Source organism: Streptopelia decaocto, assembly GCF_964273445.1.
Source record: "Streptopelia decaocto genome assembly, chromosome: 7".
Lineage (NCBI taxonomy): Eukaryota > Metazoa > Chordata > Aves > Columbiformes > Columbidae > Streptopelia > Streptopelia decaocto.
Window position 1 is genome coordinate 13407665 of NC_138661.1, and position 22361 is coordinate 13430025.

The 22361-nt window shown below is 37.3% G+C and overlaps 1 protein-coding gene across 7 annotated transcripts in view; it reads right to left on the reverse strand.

Annotated features, from left to right (window-relative positions):
• Window positions 1-1026: 1026 nt before the first annotated feature.
• EML1 (EMAP like 1) overlaps window positions 1027-22361 on the reverse strand; it is a 131246-nt gene continuing 109911 nt past the window's right edge. For all 7 annotated transcript variants that reach the window (XM_082058219.1, XM_082058223.1, XM_082058222.1 and 4 more), the window contains 13 exons: window positions 21415-21510; window positions 20757-20891; window positions 19187-19286; window positions 16571-16725; window positions 15397-15522; window positions 15005-15136; window positions 11248-11315; window positions 9669-9757; window positions 9056-9153; window positions 8843-8930; window positions 8560-8655; window positions 2869-2999; window positions 1027-2584 (listed from right to left, as the gene is read on the reverse strand). In XM_082058219.1, the coding sequence (XP_081914345.1) occupies window positions 2459-2584; window positions 2869-2999; window positions 8560-8655; window positions 8843-8930; window positions 9056-9153; window positions 9669-9757; window positions 11248-11315; window positions 15005-15136; window positions 15397-15522; window positions 16571-16725; window positions 19187-19286; window positions 20757-20891; window positions 21415-21510 (1440 nt within the window). In that variant the 3' untranslated portion in view covers window positions 1027-2458. The remainder of the gene's footprint in view (window positions 2585-2868; window positions 3000-8559; window positions 8656-8842; window positions 8931-9055; window positions 9154-9668; window positions 9758-11247; window positions 11316-15004; window positions 15137-15396; window positions 15523-16570; window positions 16726-19186; window positions 19287-20756; window positions 20892-21414; window positions 21511-22361) is intronic.

Here is a 22361-nt window from a genome sequence, read left to right on the forward strand (position 1 = left end):
ATTTGCAGCTCTGTTTGCCTGCTGCAAGTAATGACAAATCACCTGCAATTCTGAAAGCAGAAAACCCTGAAAGCACTCCATCTGCAAAAGTACAACAAATTAATAAACAGAAGGTATCGTGGTATAATCAACCAAGAATCCAGACAAGATGAGAACCCGTCACTTGGGTTATTACAACCTCTTAGGATTGGATTAACCCTAGAAAGGGTGGGGATATTCTACCTTAGTTTTACAGGCTTCAAGCAGAGGCAGATCGACATCACCATCAAAAGAATTTGTTCCACTTGCTCCTCCGCCCATCTATTTTCTTTTCCACATGGCTCCTTCCTCTGCATAAGCTCAGTGCAAGCACTCATACAGCTGCACAGCTAAATCAGAAAAGGGAACTGAGGAAAAGGTGTTTCTGTTTTGTAGCAGTTGTTATTTGCTTGGCCTTTTTATCTTTACCCCCTCCCAAATTGATTTTTACTTGGGTCCATCTCCTGGCTGGGTTCTCCCTGTGGCCGCCTCAACAGTTGTGCTGCTGCATGGGACGGGGATAAGCAGCTGGGGGCAAGAGCTCTTCTTTCAGCAACACTGCCAGGTAACATCAGGTTAAAGTCACCCTGAAACCCTGGGTGTCCAAAGTCTTGCCTGAGGACAAGTTCCTCACACGGAGGAACTGTCAGGAGCCCTTGCCATGTGCAGCGGAATGATGCTCCTCCACCAGCCAGGTGCTCAGGGACAAGTGATGTGCACCAGGAGGCAGAACCGAGTCAGGTTGCAGGTGAAATCATGTGGCGTGTCCTTTTTCCCTGCTGTGAAGCTGGAGTTTCACCCTCTCCGTGTGCATTAGGGATCACGTTCCCAGAGCCATGCTCATTCATGGAATTATGTACCCCGAAATTTAGATTTTATTCCCAAAGATTTGCAAATGCGGCTCTGAGAAGTCTCAAATGTATATCGTTAAGCAAAAGCCTGTCTCTTCTAGCAAGTGTTTCACATTGAAACAAAGATATTTTACTAAAGAGAAAGAATACATTGAAATTCACTTTAATACATGTTTATTGGTGTCCTGCACTTTCAGTGTAGGAGGTTGGAGATGTAATAAAAAAGTTTCAAAATTTATTGATTCCATTGCATTTAAATCACTCTAAACAACCAGTGCTTTAGAGTTCAGAGAATTAACTTTTACTGTCCATTACAAGCAAAATTTTAATATTACCTTTTTCAAGTCCGTTTAGAACTCCTCTTTTAAAATTCTTCGGATACATTCCTCAGAGTAAACAATACATTTCAATCTGTGTCACAATCAACATTGATAAGGCCTTCTTAACCATTTTATGCCACCTCCACTATTACTTCATTGCAAAACACAATCTTATTTGATACTATAAATATCCATCCATGCACAAAACACAGGGGCCAGAAGTTACACATTAATGTCTCATGTAGGCTTCTGAGACTTCCTTTACCCTCTGCAGGTTCATGGTACACTTAAAAAGATATCTTTAGACTTGGTCTACTTGGTCTTAAAATACAAATATACAATATCCATAAGCATAAAAAAGTAAAGCTAGATTGCCTTACCATTTGTTATGAACTGCTAAAATCTTATACATGTACAATATAGCATCATGCTGATTAATATACATATTAGTTAAATATATCAACCAATAATGGGGATGTGGCCAAGCTTTTTTGTTCTGTTTTCAAAAAGAAATTGTTCATATACAAGTAAAAAGATTTTTAATTTAAACTCATATGGAAAACCTGAACCATATAGACATCTGTAAACCCTGCTGAGATATTCAGGTCAAACTGGGGCATAACCTGCTGCTTCACTTGAAAGGGAACACAACTCCTCCCGGGTGATACCCAAGGTGTGCGATTCCCAAGAGAATGCAAATTTACCAGCATTCACATTTTCAGGTCTAGAACACACATTTTTGCATCTTACATCTCAGTTTAACTTTTTGTATCTATTCATCACCCTCCATCAGAAACAAATCAGTACCTCGATGTTGTCATAGATTTTTCTGAATAAGTAGATATACAGTACAAAGTGTAGATAGTGAAACAAATAAGCACATATATACAGTCTTTGAAAGGCATTTTTGTGACCATTTCAGCAGTGTTTATAGGAAACATTTAAGATAGTCACATTCTGCTGATACCACTGTATTGCAAACTGTCAAGCCACGTTTCTTATATTAAACTTGTACTGCATTGTATATTGTACGACAGAAGAGAAAACCATCATTCTTAAGGTGTGACACAATGAAAAAAAAAAATCACTAGACTGAGTAAGGTAACCAGCACAGGGCTTAATTTTCCTGAGGTTTGTAAGAATTTTTTAAACAAAAATCACAGTGACCAGGCTAAACTGCAAACATACTGTTACATTTTAAATATACAGTTTATACATAAGTTCTGTGCATGGTCGACTCAACTGTGCATGTTCACACTGATGTTTCCTCTAAATGACTCGCCACTGCATAATACTTGTATCTTTTCCGCCTGTGGAGATGAGATGGGTGTCTTCACAGAGAAAATCTACATTAGTTACATGACTACTATGTCCACCGTACACATGGCTTGGAGCCTAGAAAACACCATAGTAGTAAGAATATAAGCTGTCATAAAAACATATTGGTATAATATAACAATTCATACAACAATGAAACGAAGACATCACATTATTCTCAAAGTATTTTAATATTAAATTAAATCTTAAATTTAATTGTACACTCAATCAACCTTAAGTAAATCCTTTAGGCATATGCTACCATTATTTTCTTTTTCTTTTTTTTTTTTTTTTTTAATAGGAAAACAAGATTTAATGCATTTGTGCAAGTTAAGAGAGTAAATTTTTAGGAAATGCCTTACCCTAAACTGCGAACATGGATATGAGAAGAGATGTACTTTGCCAAAATCATCCCCTGTTGATAGCAGTTTTCTCCCATGTGATCGACAGACAGCATTGATATCTGTCCCATCTGAACCTTCAGGCCATACACCTGAAACATAGAGGGACTAATTACAGTTTTTTATAAAGGAAATAAAAGCGACAGCTTAAGGTTTTGTTAAAATATTAACAAAGGATTACTTGTTTAAAAAAAAAAAAAAAGATAAAACCATAAAAATAACTGCAGCTGAGTCAGTATGAATACTTCCGTACCAGCAAAAGACCAGATCCTAATAGGAAATGAGGCACATAAACAAATATTTTATTTCTTTTAGTCAGCAAAGGGCTTTTTACTCTGAAGAGTTCTGCTGAATTACAGTAATGTGTTTGAGCCTAAAATAATTTTTATGTGGTTATGTAGAAAAACAGCAGTTTCTGCTTTTGTTTTCCCTTCTGCTTATCCCTGTATGAGCTAACATACTTTTGTCATATGACTGTAGTCTAAAAGACTACCTATGTATGACTCAACATATTTCTTCATGTTACTAAAGTGTAAAACCTATGACACAATAAATACATTTTAAAGTGTTATTCAGTAATTAATAGATCCCTAGAAAAGAAACTGAACCTATTATACATTTTAAAAATGCTTTTGTTTTACTGTAAGTAATTCTCCTTCCTCACATAGTCTACTCCTTGCTGTTCTTGCACAAACTTGTGTTCTGAAATTAAACTGTAGGCTAATCAAAACAACAACCAAATCGATGTACCACATCTTTAAACCCTCTGAACATTTGCCTGTAATAAACTGTAATTGTAATAAAATCCAACCAGTTACTGATTTTTTTTTTTTTTTTTTTGGTATGCAGTGCTGGGCATTTTTTATGATTTTCATAATTTGGATTTTATTTAATCTCTACTCAATATAAACAGTACTGAACCTTGAGAGACCACTGACATAATCAGTTATAGAATCATAGACTGGTTTGGGTTGGAAGCACCTTAAAGATCATTAAGTTCCAGCCCCCCTATCCCCTGCCCTTGGCAGGGACACCTTCTGCTAGACCAGGTTGCTCAAAGCCCCATCCAGCCTGGCCTTGAACACTTCCAGAGATGGGACACCCACAGCTTCTCTGGGCAGCCTGTTCCGGTGCCTCACCACCCTCACGGGGAAGAATTTCTTCTTTATATCTAATCTCAATCTACCTCTTTCAGTTTTCAGTCTTCACCCCTTGTACTATCACTACATGCCCTTGTAAAAAGTCCCTCCCCAGCCTTCCTGTAACCCCCCTTTAGGTACTGGAAAGCTGCTATAAGGTGTCCCCAGAGACTTCTCCAGGCTGAAAAACCCCAACTCTTTTAGCCTGTGTTCACAGGAGAGATGTTCCAGCCCCCTGACCATGTTCATGGTCCTTCTCTGGACCCACTCCCACAGGTCCATGTCTGTCTTATGTCGCAAGCCCCAGAGCTGGACACAGCACTCCAGGTGGGGTCTCATGAGAGCAGAGGGGCAGAATCACCTCCTTTGACCTTCTGGTCATGCTGCTTTTGATGCAGCCCAGGACACAGTTGGCTCTCTGGGCTGCAAGTGCATATTGCTGGGTCACGTGGAGCTTCTCATCAACCAACACTCCCAAGTCATCCTCCTCGGGGCTACTCTTGATCCATTCTCCACCCAGCATGTATTTGTGCTCAGGATTGCCCCAATCCATGTGCAGGACCTTGCACTTGGTCTTGCTGTACGATATGATTGCTCATTTCCTTTTTCTTATTTGAAAATCAAAGCCATGCTTTTTTTTCCTCCTGTTCTCTGAAATTCATTCATTACATCTCTTCTCATAGAACAATATTCAGACGGATAATTTTTCTTGCTGGTCAGCACATTATCTGTTGGTCCAACATGCAAAAGCCAGAAGCAGCTATTCCAGCTGTGACTGAACCAGATACTGATAAATGGATGATTACTTCACATTTTGCAAGGCATCCTTTTCATTATACATCCCACTGATGCATCTGCCTTTTCTAAAACCACATAATGCTGTTGACTCACATTCAGTTTGCATGCAAGAGTCATCTGACCTTTCTGTGCAAATGTACTCTCTTGCCTGCTCGCCTCCATTCTGGATTTATACAACTGGGTTCTGCTGTTCAAGTGTGGAACCTCCTATTCATCTCTATTTAGTTGCCTCTTTTTTCATACCATTCCTCTGTTTCTCAATACAATTTGCTAATCCTGTAGCTCCGTGTCACCTACAAATTATACACAGTGTTCTATCATCCATGTTATTAATAAATATATTCAAACAAACATCATATTCAGTGTACAGCCTTCTAGTCAGTTTTGAACTCAACCAGTGTTGGCTCTGCTTCACTTGCAGCGTTGTCAAGCTTTGCACAGCATCTTACATTTCTTCCCTTCCCATCTTTCACCACAAATACTACTTTTTCCAAAGCTGGGCATATGATAGGCACTGGTGCCTTGGTTGTGTATCCAGCAGCACATGGCTCTTGCAAGAGCATATAGACAATCAAGCGTTTTATGGTCTTTAGTCCTTCACACCTCCATGTGTTTGTATCACTAAAATGTCCCCCACTGGACACACTTCTTTACATGCTGTTGATTTGCAGTTGAATAATCTCTAAACATTTCCAGGCTGAGTAATCTGTTCTCGTGCCTGAAGACAGGTGTTCAACAAACCAATGCACATTTTCCCCCCTGCACCGGTTGTGTTGCTCTGCAAGCGCTATACATACTACTTGTGATTTTTATGTGGTTCTACTAGAGTGAGAAAATACTCCTCATTTCAGTCAGCCAGTAGCTACTGAAAAATCAATATACAAGATGCCTCACATCCTTGATGATGTGAATGCTTCTTCCATGTCCAGTGGAGCAATCCTGGCAAGCATTTAAAGATTGTTCATACTGGCTGCTCTGAGGCCCCAAAGTACTGAATAGTAGAGTGACTTCCAACATTACCAGACTGGTTTCAAATTTATAATTTATGAGCTTCTTCAATTTATTATTTTAGCCACTGTCTTTGCGCTTTATCCTCTCCATACGGGCTCTGAGGGCAAATACACAATTCCACAGATACTGCATTAATTCTTCTCCATTTTTTCCAGTACTTTGCCTGTTCTCTGTCCTGAAAATAAGTACTAATGGTCATGACATTATGCTAACCAGTTGTTTTCACAGATACAACAAAGTTCATCACACTTAGAAGTTACATATTTTCAAAGTATCTAACTGTTTTCTAATGTACTCCTTCCTCTGCTGAAGGCAGAGGCCTTTTCATTAGCGACACTAACCGGATTAGCCATCAGATTGACGTAGGTCTTCTAAAAAAGACACATTAAAAAAAATTTAAAAAGAAGTGTTACTTCAGCCTTAGCAGTGTCATCTCTCCTCTCCACATAGCAGAACAATATTGTCGTTGGCCCTTCTGTTATTTCTGTTTATGTTGCAAGCCTGCATTTATGCTTAGGTTTGTTTATGTATCTTCTTGATCCTCCAACAGCTTCTACTTTCTGCGTTCCTCTGCCTTGTAGGAACAACAGTGTAACCAAATCTGTGTCTTGCTGCCATTCCTGTCTTTCCTCTTGGCTGGCAGATTTTCTGCCCTTCATACCACTGAAGGAATTATTGCATCTCGCCTCTTGTTCAACTTCAGATCTTCCCTAACAGGCCTTTGGATTTTTATGTTTTCTTTTCCTGAGGTCCATTATTTTCATTTTGTTGCTCTTTTTCCTTTCTATACTAAGGATCACACCTCCCTGATTCCTAACACAAGATACATTCACGTTCTCAGCAAGGTTCTTCCATTTCCCCAGAATCAAATCTGGAAGAAACTCCACTCTGGGTGCTGAGCTATTTCTGTATTAGAAGACTTTTGAGAACTTGCTGGTTAGCCAGTGAACTGCAATTCCTTTCTCAAAAGACACTGGAATAGTTAAACTCTCACATCCTCAGCAATTCCTGTGATTTGACTGATTCTGCTAGCTATTAAAAATATTCCATTAATTTGATCTTTCTGGAAGGATGGGCAACAGTTAAACCCTGCCACCATTAATATTATTTTTTTTCACCTATATTATTACGAATTACCTCTGTTAACTTCCCAGTCTAAATCTAACTGTACAGCTATGAATCCTCAGTACATATGGCACCATGTTCCATACATAAAAAAGTTCTACCACTTTGGCATTTCATATCCTTTCTGAATAGGTTGTATCTTTTTACTTTAAAATTCCGTTCATTTGATGAACATCCTCACAATCTTCATTACATTACTAAAATAATAATTGTGATAATTATTAACACTTGCAACTACTTCTATTTATTCCTCATCTTTCTTGATTTAGCTTACAATACACCAGTTCAGAATGGAGGATGTTTCCACACGTTCCTCATTGGCCCAGTAGATCATTAGTTTCCACAGACTTGCTCCAAAAGCTGATCTGTTGCAAGGGGGCAAAAACCCCTCTGAGGTGTGACACCCCTCTCCAATGACCAAAAGTAGCCTCATGTTCTAACAGCAATATATTTTGCATGAATCCAAATTATGAAGTAAGGAATACTGACTCAAAGTATTCATAATTTCAGAATATCTGAACCTTTGATGCTAAATGCAGAGACTTTGTGGCTTTGTAACTGTGTCAGGTACACTCAAACTGCAGGAATACACTAATAGTTCTGTAGGGGCCATCATCCCCCATAGGAGAAACACATCACATAAACACACAGCCAGGCTTCTAGGGCTTCCTCCTTCTACTAGATCTGTGTGTTGTAGTGATACCCAAGCACTGCCTGACAATTTTGCAAACTACAAATATGTCTTCCCAGCATATTGCTACTGCCATCCCACCTTTAGGCTCTAAAAGCATGTCCTTTCTGGCTGCCTTCAAACACATCACTGCTGTTATTCTACATGAAATATGGGTGAAAAAATCTTGCTTCCTTACTGCTTATACTAAATCAGATTCTTCTCTGAACTTCTACCATGGCTTCCTATTTTGCCTTGAGGAGTCAAGAATCTGAAGCTTCTCATACTCAGCTTTTGTAACGATCTGTCTAGCTCTGCAGACATTGTGGAATGAGCACAAAGCTTCGGCACATGCTGGGGAAAGCAGCTCCTTCAAAATTGGCAGAAGTCCCAAGGCAACAAACCATCCTGATTTTGTTACCTTTTAATTCTTTCTTCTTGTAGCCCTTTCACCTCATTTAATTGTTATATATTGTATCAAAATACATTGTAAATACTTAGTGACCGATACTGTCACCCCCTTCATGTTTGTACAGTAGCTAGTACAAATGACACTGGTTCTGGTAAGGGGATTTGGCCCAGTAGCAATCTAAATAAATGATAATTCCATAGAACTGGTACTTTAAATTAAGAGATGAGAAGCAGCTCTAGTGTGACAGAGAGGGTACTGTGTGATTTCTTCCTTGTCTCCCACTTATGTTGCAATTTAATATTTACACTTGAAGCTAGCAAGAATAACAAATTAGAGTCTTTCTGGATTGAAATAAGAGGACAGATTGTAATAAAAATGGTGTAACAGAAGTTCTGTATTTTTCCCTGAAATATGAATAGGCATGTTTCATAAGCTGGGAATCCAAGTATTTTTTAATAACAAGAATGACAAGAACTTGTAAGGGGAAAGATACTTACCAAAAACATGGAATCCTAAAGTACAGGTGTAAGTGTCCCATTCTATATCTCTGGTTGTTTCAACACTCACGACTTGTTTACAAGCAGAGGGAATCCCTACAATAGAAAAAAAATACAAAACATGATAATGTTTTTAATTCTCAAGTTGTATAGATTTTTGATTGCACCAGATGAATTAAAACATATGGTCTAGCTTGGCAGTTACACGGTCTCATTTAAATTTTAAATCTGTATTAGAATGCCTGAACTTTGCATAAAAAGACTAAATATAATTCTTACTCACAGTACAAGATTTCATAGTCTCCTGAATTGGACACAAGATACTGTGAATTAACAGACCAGTCCAGATGAGTAATGAAGCTGGAATGACCCTACAAAGAGAGAAATATTGTATTAAATGCACTAACAGTATTTCCCAGTGTGACAGTATTAAGTATGTTTTGTAGCACTGTATTAGGTGGTTAATACTGAATATAGAGAAAAAAAGGTTGCTTACCGAACATTTGCCAATTCTAGTGTATTTTCTTCCATTTTCACTTACACTATATATATAAATACAGTTGTCATGGGAACCTATTGCCAAGAAGTTTCCATCTATAAACACAGAAGTGAAGACTAATTATTCCTGTAAGAAAGAACTTAGGCTAATTTTGAAAAGCTAGTGCATCACAGAGAAGAGGAAATGCTCTTAAAGGCCTGAATATCAAAAAATGAAAACCAAAATTCTATTTTTAATTTTTCAGTTGCATGTTGCTTACTGTTTCAAGATTACAAAACAGAAAGTTTATACAGCAAATATGACTGTTAAAAACACATGACATTTCTGGAAGTGGCTACAGTCCATTTAGGGCTAACCTGACTGCAACAACCTGCACAGCTAAGTCATATTTGTTTTTCCCTTCCCAGTGAAACCATTCTGAGCATGTGGGGGAGGGAGGGAAAAGAAAACTAGAGCTTAAGACACCACCCATTCAGTGCTGCCAGTGGTTCATGGCATATTTATTTTCAACTTCAGCATGGCAAGTGGGCAACTATTTTAAAAGAAACCAACCCCAAATTTAATTTAAAAAATCAAAATTTTTTTAAACAGTAAATCAGTGCTCTCAAACCTGGTGAGTAGCGCATTACAGACAGCTGTTCGTTTCCATCTGTGTGTACAGTGACCAAGTCTTTTGTTTCTGTGTCAAACACAAACCACCTGTTTTAAATACAGAAAGAGGCCAATAAATCATTCCACAAGGAATTTAAATCTACTGTAATCTTGACCAACTTTTCTTCTGTCAAAATAGCATAAGTTTTACACCAGCAAAAGCAAAACAGCAACTGCTTCTTGGTTTGCTTTATTTTTTTACTTTAACAGCATAGTTTCTTTCTCATGTTTTTTAACCAGACATTGACCCTCATACCAGCATTCGGATTTTATTATGTTTTACTATTTGTCATTCATTAGAATAAAGTAAGCATTGCATATAGGGACCTTTCTCCTTTTAAACTCTTCTATGCTGACGTTTAAATTGATGCCTGCATCAAATCGTGGAGCTAAAGAAAACACAAGCGAGAATCAGGACCATTCTCTCTTGATTTGAGGATTAGCTTTATTTATTCATTATTTTATCAATTAACCAAAATTTAATTTGTGGAAACACGTAGAAGGGACAAAGATAAAATTTTCATTTCAATACTTGCATTAAATTATTAAAGACAAAGTAAAAATTCCTCTCAAAGCTTCTCCTTTTGATTTACTTTATTTAGGAAAAATAAATTAAATTTAGTAAGGAAACCCTTACTAAACCCTTTGTTTAGGATTGATATACAATCCTAAATAATTTTGGCTTATAACATAGACGCATTCTGTAAGTTCTCAGTTAAGTGGAACTGTTTTCAGTACTAATGGTAAAGTCTGCCCTCAAGTGACGTTGAAGGAGAAGATGAAGCGATGGCACAGGCTCCCTGCTCTGACCCACAACCCAGTGAAACGCAGCTCTGCCCTGACCCACTGTGTGACCAAGGGCTCCACCTGCCCCGTATGATGGAAATATTACTTTTTACCCCAGCTTTGTCTGTCTTGCTTATGCTTTACACTCCTCAGGCAGAACAAGTCTCTTAATATGCATTTCTACACGATGTCCAGCACAGTGGAACATTTGCCAGAATTTTGTTAGAGCCTCTAAACGTTACTGCATTACAGATAATAAACCACTTGCTAAATTTTTGAAGGAGCAACCTTTTTCTATATGATTTCCTCTACGCTGCCCTAGTGAGTAGATGTCTGTCTGCATCTGCAAAGTTAACTCATCGTCTCAAACTCTTCCTTTAACCTCTCCTTTGCCACAATGGCCACAAAGATTTAACATTTAGGACACTGGTATGGTGACAGAACCTCCCACACATGGTCTCACTGCTAACTGAGACTTCCAGCCCTCTCCAACATTGATCTCAGATTGCTGTTCTCAGGGCAGAAACCACCCCTTCTGTGTTCATGTGACACTCTGCAAACATGGGCTACTGGTCCAAGACTAGGGCTTCTAGGCAACTCAAATAAATTTCACTCTGAAATTCAACAGAAGTCAACAGGGCGTGAACATATGTCATGCACACATCTGCAGAACAAGAACATGAACTTGGACGTGAGCTGAAAAAATCACATAGTATTTGTTTGTTTCCAATGTGTTGCTCTGCACGTCTTACCTGCCGGTCAGCGTCCCCACTGCAACAACAGATGCTGAAGGATGGAAACCTGAGGACTGTGCTGGATCCTACAATGTTACACAAGGAAGCACGCATGTTTTTAACAGTGCAAGTTGTAACAAAAACACAGTTCAATTATATCTGCCTCAGGAACAGCATCCCTCTTGTGCTGTTTGTTGTTGTTGTCATTGGTTTGGTTTGGCTTTGTGTGTTTGTGGTTTTTGTTTGTTTGTTTTAAATACAATCTTGAGGGGAAAAAGAAGTATTTTTAACTGATTGTAATGTTACCCAAAAGACTTTTTTCCCCTCTATACAAGACCACTGTTTTCTTCAGTATCAAAAAACAACTTGGCAAGTCATTTCACTACAATAATGTTGACAAAGGCAGCTTCTCAACAAATCACAAACAAGCAAGAGATAAAAATAATTTCTTAAATTAGAGCTGACCTAAGAAATAAGTATCAAAGCTGCAGTTTACCTACTGTCTAAAGGACAAGCAAGTACACTATTCCACAAAGATATCTATCGATTTGCATGGAAGCTTCACTTCCATGTGCACCAACGCCTTTTTCAGCACCTGCCCAGGTAACAGCTTAGTGGGAGAGTAAGAGCATAAACGGGGTTTCTTATTTTGATATGCAATTTCAAAGCATTTTACTTTGTGGAGTATATTATTATGGAAACAAGTAAGAAATAAAGTGTTGTTCTTGTAATTTAAACATATGCCTAAAAACATGGTAAGCACTTTAATTCCAATACTTGTTCAATTACAAAGAATGAGCTCCAGAACTCTTCAGGTTATACCAGAAAGTTGCAAAATAAGTAGCTTATTTTTTCTGATACCTACCAAAAATAATTTTTAAATGTAAGCAAAAAAAAAAAAGTCCAGTAACATATATCACAGAAACGCTTATGTCCTTGATTTTCTGTATTTTAAAATGGTATCATATTGTAGCCATTTTAGTACACCTGTTCACATTTTTAGCCATTTGTAACTACTAGCCTTAGAGGCTATGTGTAAGGGATATTTTCATTAGCTTTAAACAAGTGACAAATTTCTAATAGGTTATTAACTCTATAGAAAATTCAGAGAATTATTGAGATCCAGGATTTCAATATGTATGTTCTAAACCACAATAGTAATCAACAAAGGAAAATTTACTTATTTTTCATAAGCATAATTGCATAGTAAATGCTAAAATATTCTCTTGAATAATCCAGAAGTTCAACCAGTGAATTTAATCTGAGCAGCAACTTGTACTCATAACTACAAAAACCCTACATTTACACAGATGTATGTGACAAAAATAGGTTAACATGAAATGATTTATTTACTCTTGATAATCACTCACTGATTTATGAAACAGTCTCAGACATTTCATGTGGTTAATAAGGAGGTTATTGTGAAGATTGATAACAGAAATCTTGTCTTAATGTAGTGGTGTGTACTTGGAGGGGAAAGAAAATAAAACTAAGTCTAGTTTACTGGTGCTTCTGCAGTTGCCATCAATATTTTCACAAGAACGAGGGTAAAAAGAGCAGTTTCTTAAACATTCCAATAACAACAGTTTCCTAAAGAGTGTCTTATATTTCTGAAACTACAGCTAAATTGTAACTGAAGTTCACTGTAAGTCATAATCAGCTAAACTCCAATTCTGTTTTTCAGAGGAGACAAGGAATCAAACAGTGGAATCAATGTCCTTTTTTGAGTTGATGATGACGTAAGTAACTTTCTTTCTGAGATAGAACCTTATCTGAGTAATAGATTTGTTCCTGTTCCTTGTATTGTACTTATCTCCACTAATGACGTCTATCAACCCAAACTTCTAAATGTTTTTTTAGACTGTAAGATAGCAAAGTGTCAAATTTTGCATTTCTATTAATGACCATAGGCCCTCCTCAGAATATTGTTCCTGTAATGGGAAATATATCAGAAGTACTGACTTCTGATTCAGCTTTTTCAGAAGAATATGCAAGTATACAAAAACATACACCTTTACAGTGATCAAAGGATCCCATTAGTACCTGCAACTAAATTACATTATGTTTTTTTTCCAACAAAAAAGAAATTTACTAGGAAAGCATACAAAATGGTACCAATGATTTTACTTTCCTCTTCAGGATATTTATAAATAAGACTTGCCCAAAACCAGTCACACACCATTTCTAAATAACCAAATTAAGTCTCATCAAAAATCTATTATAAAGTCCCGAAAGGTCTATGTAAAAGTTTCCAGTTCTATCGCTGTTTGAGTCACTCTGAATTCCATGTGAAGGAATTGCTGCAATTGAATGTGCTCATATTCCTTACAGTACAACACAATACACTGCTATTGCTGTATTTCAAAACTAAAAAAGGCATAGGTTTATCTTTTGGTGTTTTGTTGTTGTTGTTTTTAGAGAGTCTATCAAGACAGATCCTGGAAAATTTGGTTTATAACTGCTCAGTGATCTTTAAAAATATGTTTTATCACTAAAGCTTGAAGCCTAAACGTTCTGGTATTTATTTTATCTTGCATTTGGCATCTTGGTAACAGTTCAAGAGATTTCAAGCACATTAAGATTTTTGTGCATATCAAGATTTGACCATTCCCCTTAGGAATACTGTAGCTGGGCCTTAAGACTGAAGGGGAGGTAGCTTATTTTTAAATCTAAATCATATTAATGTATCTTAAGCCCCCAAGATGATCAGGAGGTAGGAAAATGAAATTATCTGTGTGCCACTCAGGCCAAACTCTTAGTGTTACGGTTCTCCATTTTTTCACATTAAAATAAGTACTTTTATTTTCCTTTCTTTGGAGTTCTTATACTATAGGCCAATCTGTCTTTATACCTAGTCACTGAACTGTGACAATGCAGCTCCATCTCTGGGGCAGTAACTGTTGATCTGGTCTCACCAGCTTCCTATGTCAACAAAAATACAGATCTTAGAACATATGACCTTCATGTAAATTAATGAAGGATTATCTACTATATCACACAGAAAGGACTTTTGCCAGTAACATGAGGGTCATAAGTTACTGGCTACAACTTGACTGGTAAACCTGTCTATTGGATATAAATCTACACCAGGTATTGTTGTGTATGTTTTGTGTGGTGTTTTTTGGTTTTTGGGTTTTTTTTAAGTAATTTTTGAACTTTTCCACTCTACAGAGGGCAGATAAGAAAGACTGAGAAGTAACTTGTTTATTGTGATCAGTACCTGTATCTCCAAAAAGGCATATTTAAAAAAAAATGTTAAGAGAAAACTGTTTGAAAAACATGTGATAGCAGTATCTCAAAAGAGAGAGATAAAAGTGTCTCTGCTGTCTCTAGGAGATACGCCAATGTCTTTTTACGGGTACGTATTTAGAAAAATGATCAGATGTCAAAAAATGCACACTAAAAAAATCAGTACTTAGTGATGCATGTAGTAATCAAGATCGCATGTGTACCACAAAGCTACTACCACAAACTACTTTTAAATTATAACTATTTCCTAGCTTTATATTTGTGGTTCTCTTCATAAAAAATATAAACGTAAACAGCACTGTACACTTCTATATGTTACAGCATATAGAGCCATTTAACCTAGGGTTTTAAATTATTGATTTTAAGAGTTTTACATCCATTTTCAGCAAGACAAATTTTATGATTCTCTCATTTTTTTTTCTCAAATTAAAACTTTAAGATATTTTAATTCAATAAGCTTATCAAAAACTCACATTACTTGAGAAGTTCTATAAGAGGAGTAGAGTTGTGTTTAATAAATTTATACCTCTATAATCTTGTTCCAGATAGGACGATGAGTGGTAGCATCCCAGAGGGTAATATGTTTGTCATGTCCACAAGTGAAGAACTGAGGTTTAGAGGAATGGACTGCAAGTCCCCAAAGCTCATCAGTGTGACCCTACACAAGCAGAAATGTTTCTTGACAAGAAGGACAGTACCATCAAAACTAAACAAGTTTAAACAGGATTAAAATGACCAAACAATACATTACAGCATTAAAAAAATGTTAGCTTAGATGGATACTTATAATGTAATTTATTGCCAAAAGTACTGTGCTAATAAATCAATTAGATGCATATTTATGAAACCTGACTTTAAGCAATACCATTGTTGTTTAAATTAGACACTTAGAAATGTTCTTGTAAGGCAACAGCTTACCTGGGTAATTGGAAAAAAGTCTCCTGATAGCGTGCCCTGTAGGACGAAGTTTCTAGTGGTTCCTATTAATACAACATCCCCTTTTCCCTCTGCTACTGTTCTGATTGGACCAAACTGCTCTGGAATCTGTGGTCACAACAGACAAACAGGTAAGTCAGACAATTTGTCAGGCGTTGCTATTTTTCAAGACATATGGCCTAGCAAATGCATTTTAATAAAGGTTGCACAGAGAGGAAAGGAAACGGATGAATATACGTGTCTGACTGTCAAAAGTTTATAACAGTTTGCATCAGCTCAGTAATTGTCTTTATAAAGTTACAAGAAAATCCATCCTTAACTATGGAACACTCTATCTGTACAGATAAACCAATTATTTCAACAAACAGAAAAGGTTTCTTCATGCTGTGCTAACTTGATCATATTTTAATTGCAGTTGTGATATCAGACTGAGCATTTCTACTCAGAGATAGATACAAAATTTAAAATAACAAGGAATCAATAACACTGTATGAACAAATAAGAGAAAAACATGGACACCATGGTTAGAAACAGCACAAACACCATGTGCCTTGTGATGTGTTAAAAACTGAATTACCAGACATGCCATTCCAGTTGCATATATGTTTGCAACATTTAATAATATATAGCAGAGCTGAAACCCTTCCACAAGAGTTTTATGTTGATTGTTCTCTTGCATTCAGTATGTAAAGAGTCACGTAGTTCTGTCCCAACAAATCGTGCTTTAATCTTTTAAGTTCCTACATAGCAACAGAATTCATTTTCAGAATTTATTTTTTTAAATTAAAAAAATAAGACTAAGCAAGAAGTTAATGACAAAATGTAAGTACTAAAAACCAAAAAAAACCCTCACATCATTTTGGAAAAGAGGAACGAACAAAAACATTTTAATATTGTAATACTCTGAAGTGGAAAATGAGGTCACATTATTAATTGCAAAGAAAGGAAGGAATAGCATGAAAAAGTATGAATACAAAATTTGTTTTCCAATTACCATCAGTCTTAAAAAGCAAATATTATGTCAGTGAATAGGCTGTCACAGGAATGACCTGATGGCTCAAATGACATTAAGTTTTACCATTAATTTGCTTTCCCACAGAATACAGCTAAAATTTAATTTTGAGTAGCTGAGTAACTTCAAGTTAGATGATACCACCTCAGTTTTGTGAAGTTTTTGGTAATTTCCATTCCATGATATCAGCTTTCGGTCTTTTCCACCTCCTGATACGAGCGTGCCATCTCGCAGCATACACAGAGCAAATATTCCACCCTCATGTGCCCCTTGAACTGCGTGGCTTATTCTGTTGGTACCTGGATAGATGAAGAAAAGATATTACTACTGAAATAGTCAGCTTTATAGTTCCTTTCCCCCAGTTTGTTTTTTTTCTCCCCCCTCAATTTCTCTACCTGTCAATGACTTAAACAGTGGTAATTGCAGGCTTGGAGTGTTGCACCAAAATACTCAGACCCACAAAAGAGACTAATTTACTACATCCTAAGAACATATTCCCCCCATCTCAAAAATGAAGAGTATACGTATTCACTTGGTCTAGTTCAAATGCAAAGTAAAATAGATTACTTTAAAACTTTGATAGGGGTTTAAGCTAAGCCATTGGGCATCATATTTGACCTTCAGTAGCACTATGCACCTTATCAACAAAGAAACCAGAACCCAGTCACTTGTTACCCTCCAAGGATACTCCACAGCCTGTGGACACCTCACTGGCACCAAAACCCGACCAAATTAGAGGTCTTTGTAGGTCTGGCAGAAGGTGCTGAATCACTCTCCGAAAGAGCCCATACCACTTCATTGATGAACTTGGCTTGTTCAAGTACCTTCTCAGACGCAAAACATGTTCTAAGCAACTATATAAGATTAAATATCTCTAATTCGATGAATCATTACTATTATGAAGTATAAAGAAATTATTACAAGTGATTCTGTTACTGAAATGTGCACCTTGCATCAAAGCTTTGCTAACTTTACGTTTAGCACAGGCAAGGGGCTGATGCAAATTAAGAAGAAACAACTGCTTTTTCCTTTATAAATCCCATTTGCTTCTATCCTCGTCTATGGATATAATGTGTCAGTTACAAGATTTTGCTAAGGGTACTCTGGCCTGGTGGAAGCAGCCCTCACTTACACAGAGAGCCCCAAGCCAAAAGTAGTAACGACGCAGACAGTATGCTGTACTTAGATAGAAAAACAAGAACAACATTTTTGCCCGTCCCAAAAGAACTGGCAGAGGTGAGGAGGTCTCGCAGCATACAAATAATTCCCTTTACTTCCTGGGAGAAAAGGCAGAATAGGCTGCTTGCAGAAAAGCAACTCAGAAATGAGCCTACTGCCATGAAGGCAAAGCGGCCCCTGGGCTGACCCAGCCCTGCCAGCAGCTGTCACTATCTCCCTTCTCTGCTGGCACTCCAAAATAACAGCCAGGAACAGGGGAGAGATGGGACTATGCAATTTCTAAACTCAATTTGGAAGGAAAAGTGTTCAAATGTCTTGCTTTAAACTATCATAGGAAGAAGAAAAGAAGAATAAAAGAGAAGCCAAGTTACAAACACCATATCTACCTCTTTCCTCAATGGTCAAAAGCACAAGGAGATAATTGGCTGATGGCCTTTGGATGAAAAATGTCTACAAAACCAGCTCAGTAAGGTTCATCTCTGTGAAAAAGAAGGCTGTCTACAACTACCTGAGAGGAGGTTGTGGCAAGGTGGGGATCAGTCTCTTTTCCCACGTAACAAGGGACAGGATGAGAGGAAACAGCCTCAAGTTTGCCAGGGGAGGTTTTGTTTGGATATTAGGAAAAAATTTGTTCACCAAAAGAGTTGTCAAGCACTGGAACAGGCTGCTCAGGGAAGTGGTTAAATCACCATCCCTGAAACTGTTTAAAACATGTGAAAATGTGGCATCTGGGGACATGGTTTAGAGGTGGGCTTGGCAGTGTCAGGTTTACAATTAGACTCAATCATTTTAAAGGTCTTTTCCAACCTAAATGATTCTATGATCCTATGTTGCCTCCCACATCTTATATCTTTCGTGTATCTTGAGAGAAGGCACTGAGTAAATAAGCAGCAGCTGTCATCCATATCCCTCCTCCTTTACTAATAAGGCTTCCTTTAGGGGATTCTCCTTATTCCCATGCATGGCGTCTCACGCACTAAGTAAACATGTAGGTAGGATGTTGCTGCTGTTTGCCTTCTAGCAGGCGTTGCCTTCTGCCGCCTAAAAAAGAAAGAGTCTTTCCTTTCTAGAAAATGCTTTTTAAGAAGTTTATCCTACCCATCTGTACTTCTGAAATAAAGCTGAGGAATTCAATTAGTTCTGTATATATTTTAGTTTGACTTCCTCAGGAAATGAAGTGAGCCATTTGCTGTCTTTTTCAAAGTGTATGTCAACAGGCATACATTATAGGAGTGACAGTATAGGAGACTAAAGATCATGACTTACACTAACAGTGTTTCTTACTATCACATTGATTAAGGAAAAGAACTTTTCCTGCCATTCCTTATGTCAGTAAAGGCCATACGTGCTGGCATAGCTCTACGATTTGGCATTCGACCAAAAGGAACACATTCTATAGACCTTAGTGCTCTAGCAGTCAGGTATAAGTTCCTTAAGTGCTTGTAGAGGAGAATTTGCTGGATCTGTCTTGGCAAAGAACTCAAGATAAACAAAATGTATTCTTAAAATCAGGCTACACTCATGTAAAAAAATTCAGTCTTTTATATTAAAATTTCATTATTACCTTCAATCTTGTCTTACCTTTCCCCCAAACCAAAATGTTTCCACTTGAGTCTCCTGTAATAGTATCACCATTTTCAGAAAAGGTCACACACAGGACAAACTTTGGCTTCTCTTGTTTCTGCATGATTAAGAAAAACATAAACTTAGAGCAACACCCAACCCATTTATTTTAACTGTATGCATTTGAGTACTTTTACAGTTCTATTATTGTTTAAATGTCTACACATGAGTTAAACACATTCTTACAGTATAACAAATTAACCTGTGCAAGGGTAAAAGATGCATCAGCTGAGGTTGGTGGCCCAATCCTGCCCCTTCAATTAGAAGCTATGGATAGAGCAAGTGAGAAAACTTGCCAGCTTCTAACACGAGACCAGGAATGCTCTGAGATAAACCAAATTCTCCAACTCCCGTGTAATCCCAAAAGCTTTAAGTATTTAGAAATGGCCAAAGATGGAAACAAGCTTTATTATTGCAATTTTAAACTCCAAAGTTTCTAGGAGAAAAGTCTTACTAGAGAGTTTGGCTGCAGTGTAAGAACTAAGAAATCATCTCTTGAAAGAATCCTAAGGTTCAGTAATGCAAATGTTGCTTTGAGACCCTCCATTTAAAATACCAAAGGCAACAAAACAGTGAAATATATAAGGTGACACAGAATTCACTACCTAGTAGCTTCTAAGGACGCTATTTACAACGTTTGTTGACTACAAGTCGGTACAGCCTCTTCCTCCCTCAAACTGAGAACTGTTCTCAACTAGGGCCACCACGCTTTTCCATCTGCAACAACCATGAAGAATAACAGAGCCATAACAGGGGCAGAAATCTGCCCAAGCAGCTCAGGAGTTAAAAGATGCATGAAAAATAAAATGTAACAAAATGTAAATGCATTTGTTCAGTATCTCCTCCTGATTTCACCAGAAGTACACAAACTGGCATTGAAAAATAGTTGTTTTGACTACACTTGTAAACCACGACTCCACATGCAGTTAACTAGGCCCTGCTGGAGTTATCTGCAGTCACTGCAACATCCCTCATTTGTGCATGCGGCTACTGTAGAGCGTAGTCTGTATTTAAGAACAAAACCATATCAAGACCTTGAAATGAAAATGATATTTACCAAACAGTGGCCAGTTCACTTTGTATTTGAATTACACACATGTATGTATCTGAGCAGAACAGAGGAAAAGGCGAGAATATTCATATTCACATAACTGATAGGGTTTTCCAAGTCTTTCCTCCCACAAAATAGAAAGAAAACAAACAGCCTATAACACCCTATTTATTTTTTTAACCTGAGGTAAGCATAGAGAGCCTTAAGGTAATTTTATTTTCTTGTGGGGAACGGTATAAAGAATATAAGAAAGGCAATGCAAGGAACAGAATGGTAATTGCATTTCAAAACTTCATCATGACGACAACCCGTGGAAAAACTGTCAGTGCCATAAAATGAATGCTACCTGAAATTCTGTAAAGTTTCAAGTTTATTAATGATCAATTGTTTTGATTTACTCAACCCTTATTAATCCTTACTTCTGTATGACTATATCATGAGTATAAACACAAAATTAAGGAGAAAAAAATACTTTACCTCAAATAATCCTTGCTTTTTAATAAGGGAATTCCCTTCTAGTGTCCAAAAATAAAGGTGTGACTTTCCACAAGTAACTATTATATTTGTGTCAGTAGGATGAAAATCTGCAGCAAATACAGCCTCATTAGAGCACTTGGAAGGAAAAAGAAAAACATTGTATCAAAATTTAAAATTCAAAGAAAACAAAACAATATGAAATGGTTCTCTAGTTAAATTAACTGATCAACTGATTTATGAAAAATTCTGAGCTCTTCATTTATTAGTGTAGACTGGAATACTTCAGTACAATACTTTGAAGTCAATAGATCTTATGTTTTCATAATTTAGTATCAAAAGTTAGCCTCAAAACCACGTCAGATAATGAGAAGTTCTACACTAATGTTTAGTTTGAGATGTTTTCTTTTCTGTACATTCTCCTCTCATTGCTGCCTAGATTTTCTAATCAATTCTAGAATGACTACAACAGCAAAACTTCTTTAAGGAAATGCTACGGGGATAATTTCAGAGAGAAAATCTTCCCTTTCTTCATGTTCTTTGCCTTTTATAAAGTGAAAGTGCTAAAAGAGCACAAGAAGTTAAATTTAGAAAGATATTTTATGACAAGAAATCCAGATCTACATACAAGCAAGTAGTACAAAATGTCTTATTGCAACACCTTGACATCTGCCAGCTTTTCTTCTTTCTGCCAGTCCCACACAGAAAGCACATGGTCGTTTGAGTCATCCACGGAGCACAGGCTACTTCCTCCATTCTGAGGCAAAACATGGAAAATATTAATGCATCCCCAACCAACACTAGAAACACAAATGCAAATGCACATTCAAAATAATGAAATACTTCTGTGTAGATGAAAGTGACTTATTTATGCTTTAACTGTTACATTTTTAGTCACTGCATAAATTTCCATGAAATATAATAATTTGTAGGGTCATTGAAACACAGGGCTAAAAACGCATCTAGAAGCAGAACTCTTGCAAACTGCGGACAAACAGACTTTGTCAGGAATGAGGTAGGTATCTCTTTTCTAACAATTCCTTTAGTCTTCCTTCATGTATCATATCTCCTAGACCTTCTCCAGTTCGTACGCATTTTTCTGATCTGTGAATCCAAAGACAGAGGAGGAAATCCAACCGAGACTGTGCCTGAACTGAGGGGAGCTGAGTGACATCAGTCTTACCAGTGATGGGAACTGCTGTACAATCACCAGATCTTTTTCCAAACAGTAGCTATCTGGAAGGTAACTTTTGGACCATTTTTCCCCAATTTCTTTGGTGTTCACTCCTAGCTGTGGAATAAACCATCACGTAATGTCTAATTGCCTTCCAACCCATTCAAATGTGATTTTTGTATCCTATTGCTCCTGGCATCAGCTGTGTTATTAATAGCTTGGCTGCAGATGAGTTTGCTGGCAGAGACTGAGCCTGTGGTGACACAAACACCTCTTTGGCAGCCATGCTGACACAAACAGTCCTTGCTTTGCCACCCATAGCACAGCCGCTTGTTGCTGCCTCTTGAGCGGAGCCACTGCAAAAGTTTGGGCTATTACAGAGTCAGCCTGTTTGGGGAATGGATCAGGTTTGGGGAATGGATCAGGTTTGGGGA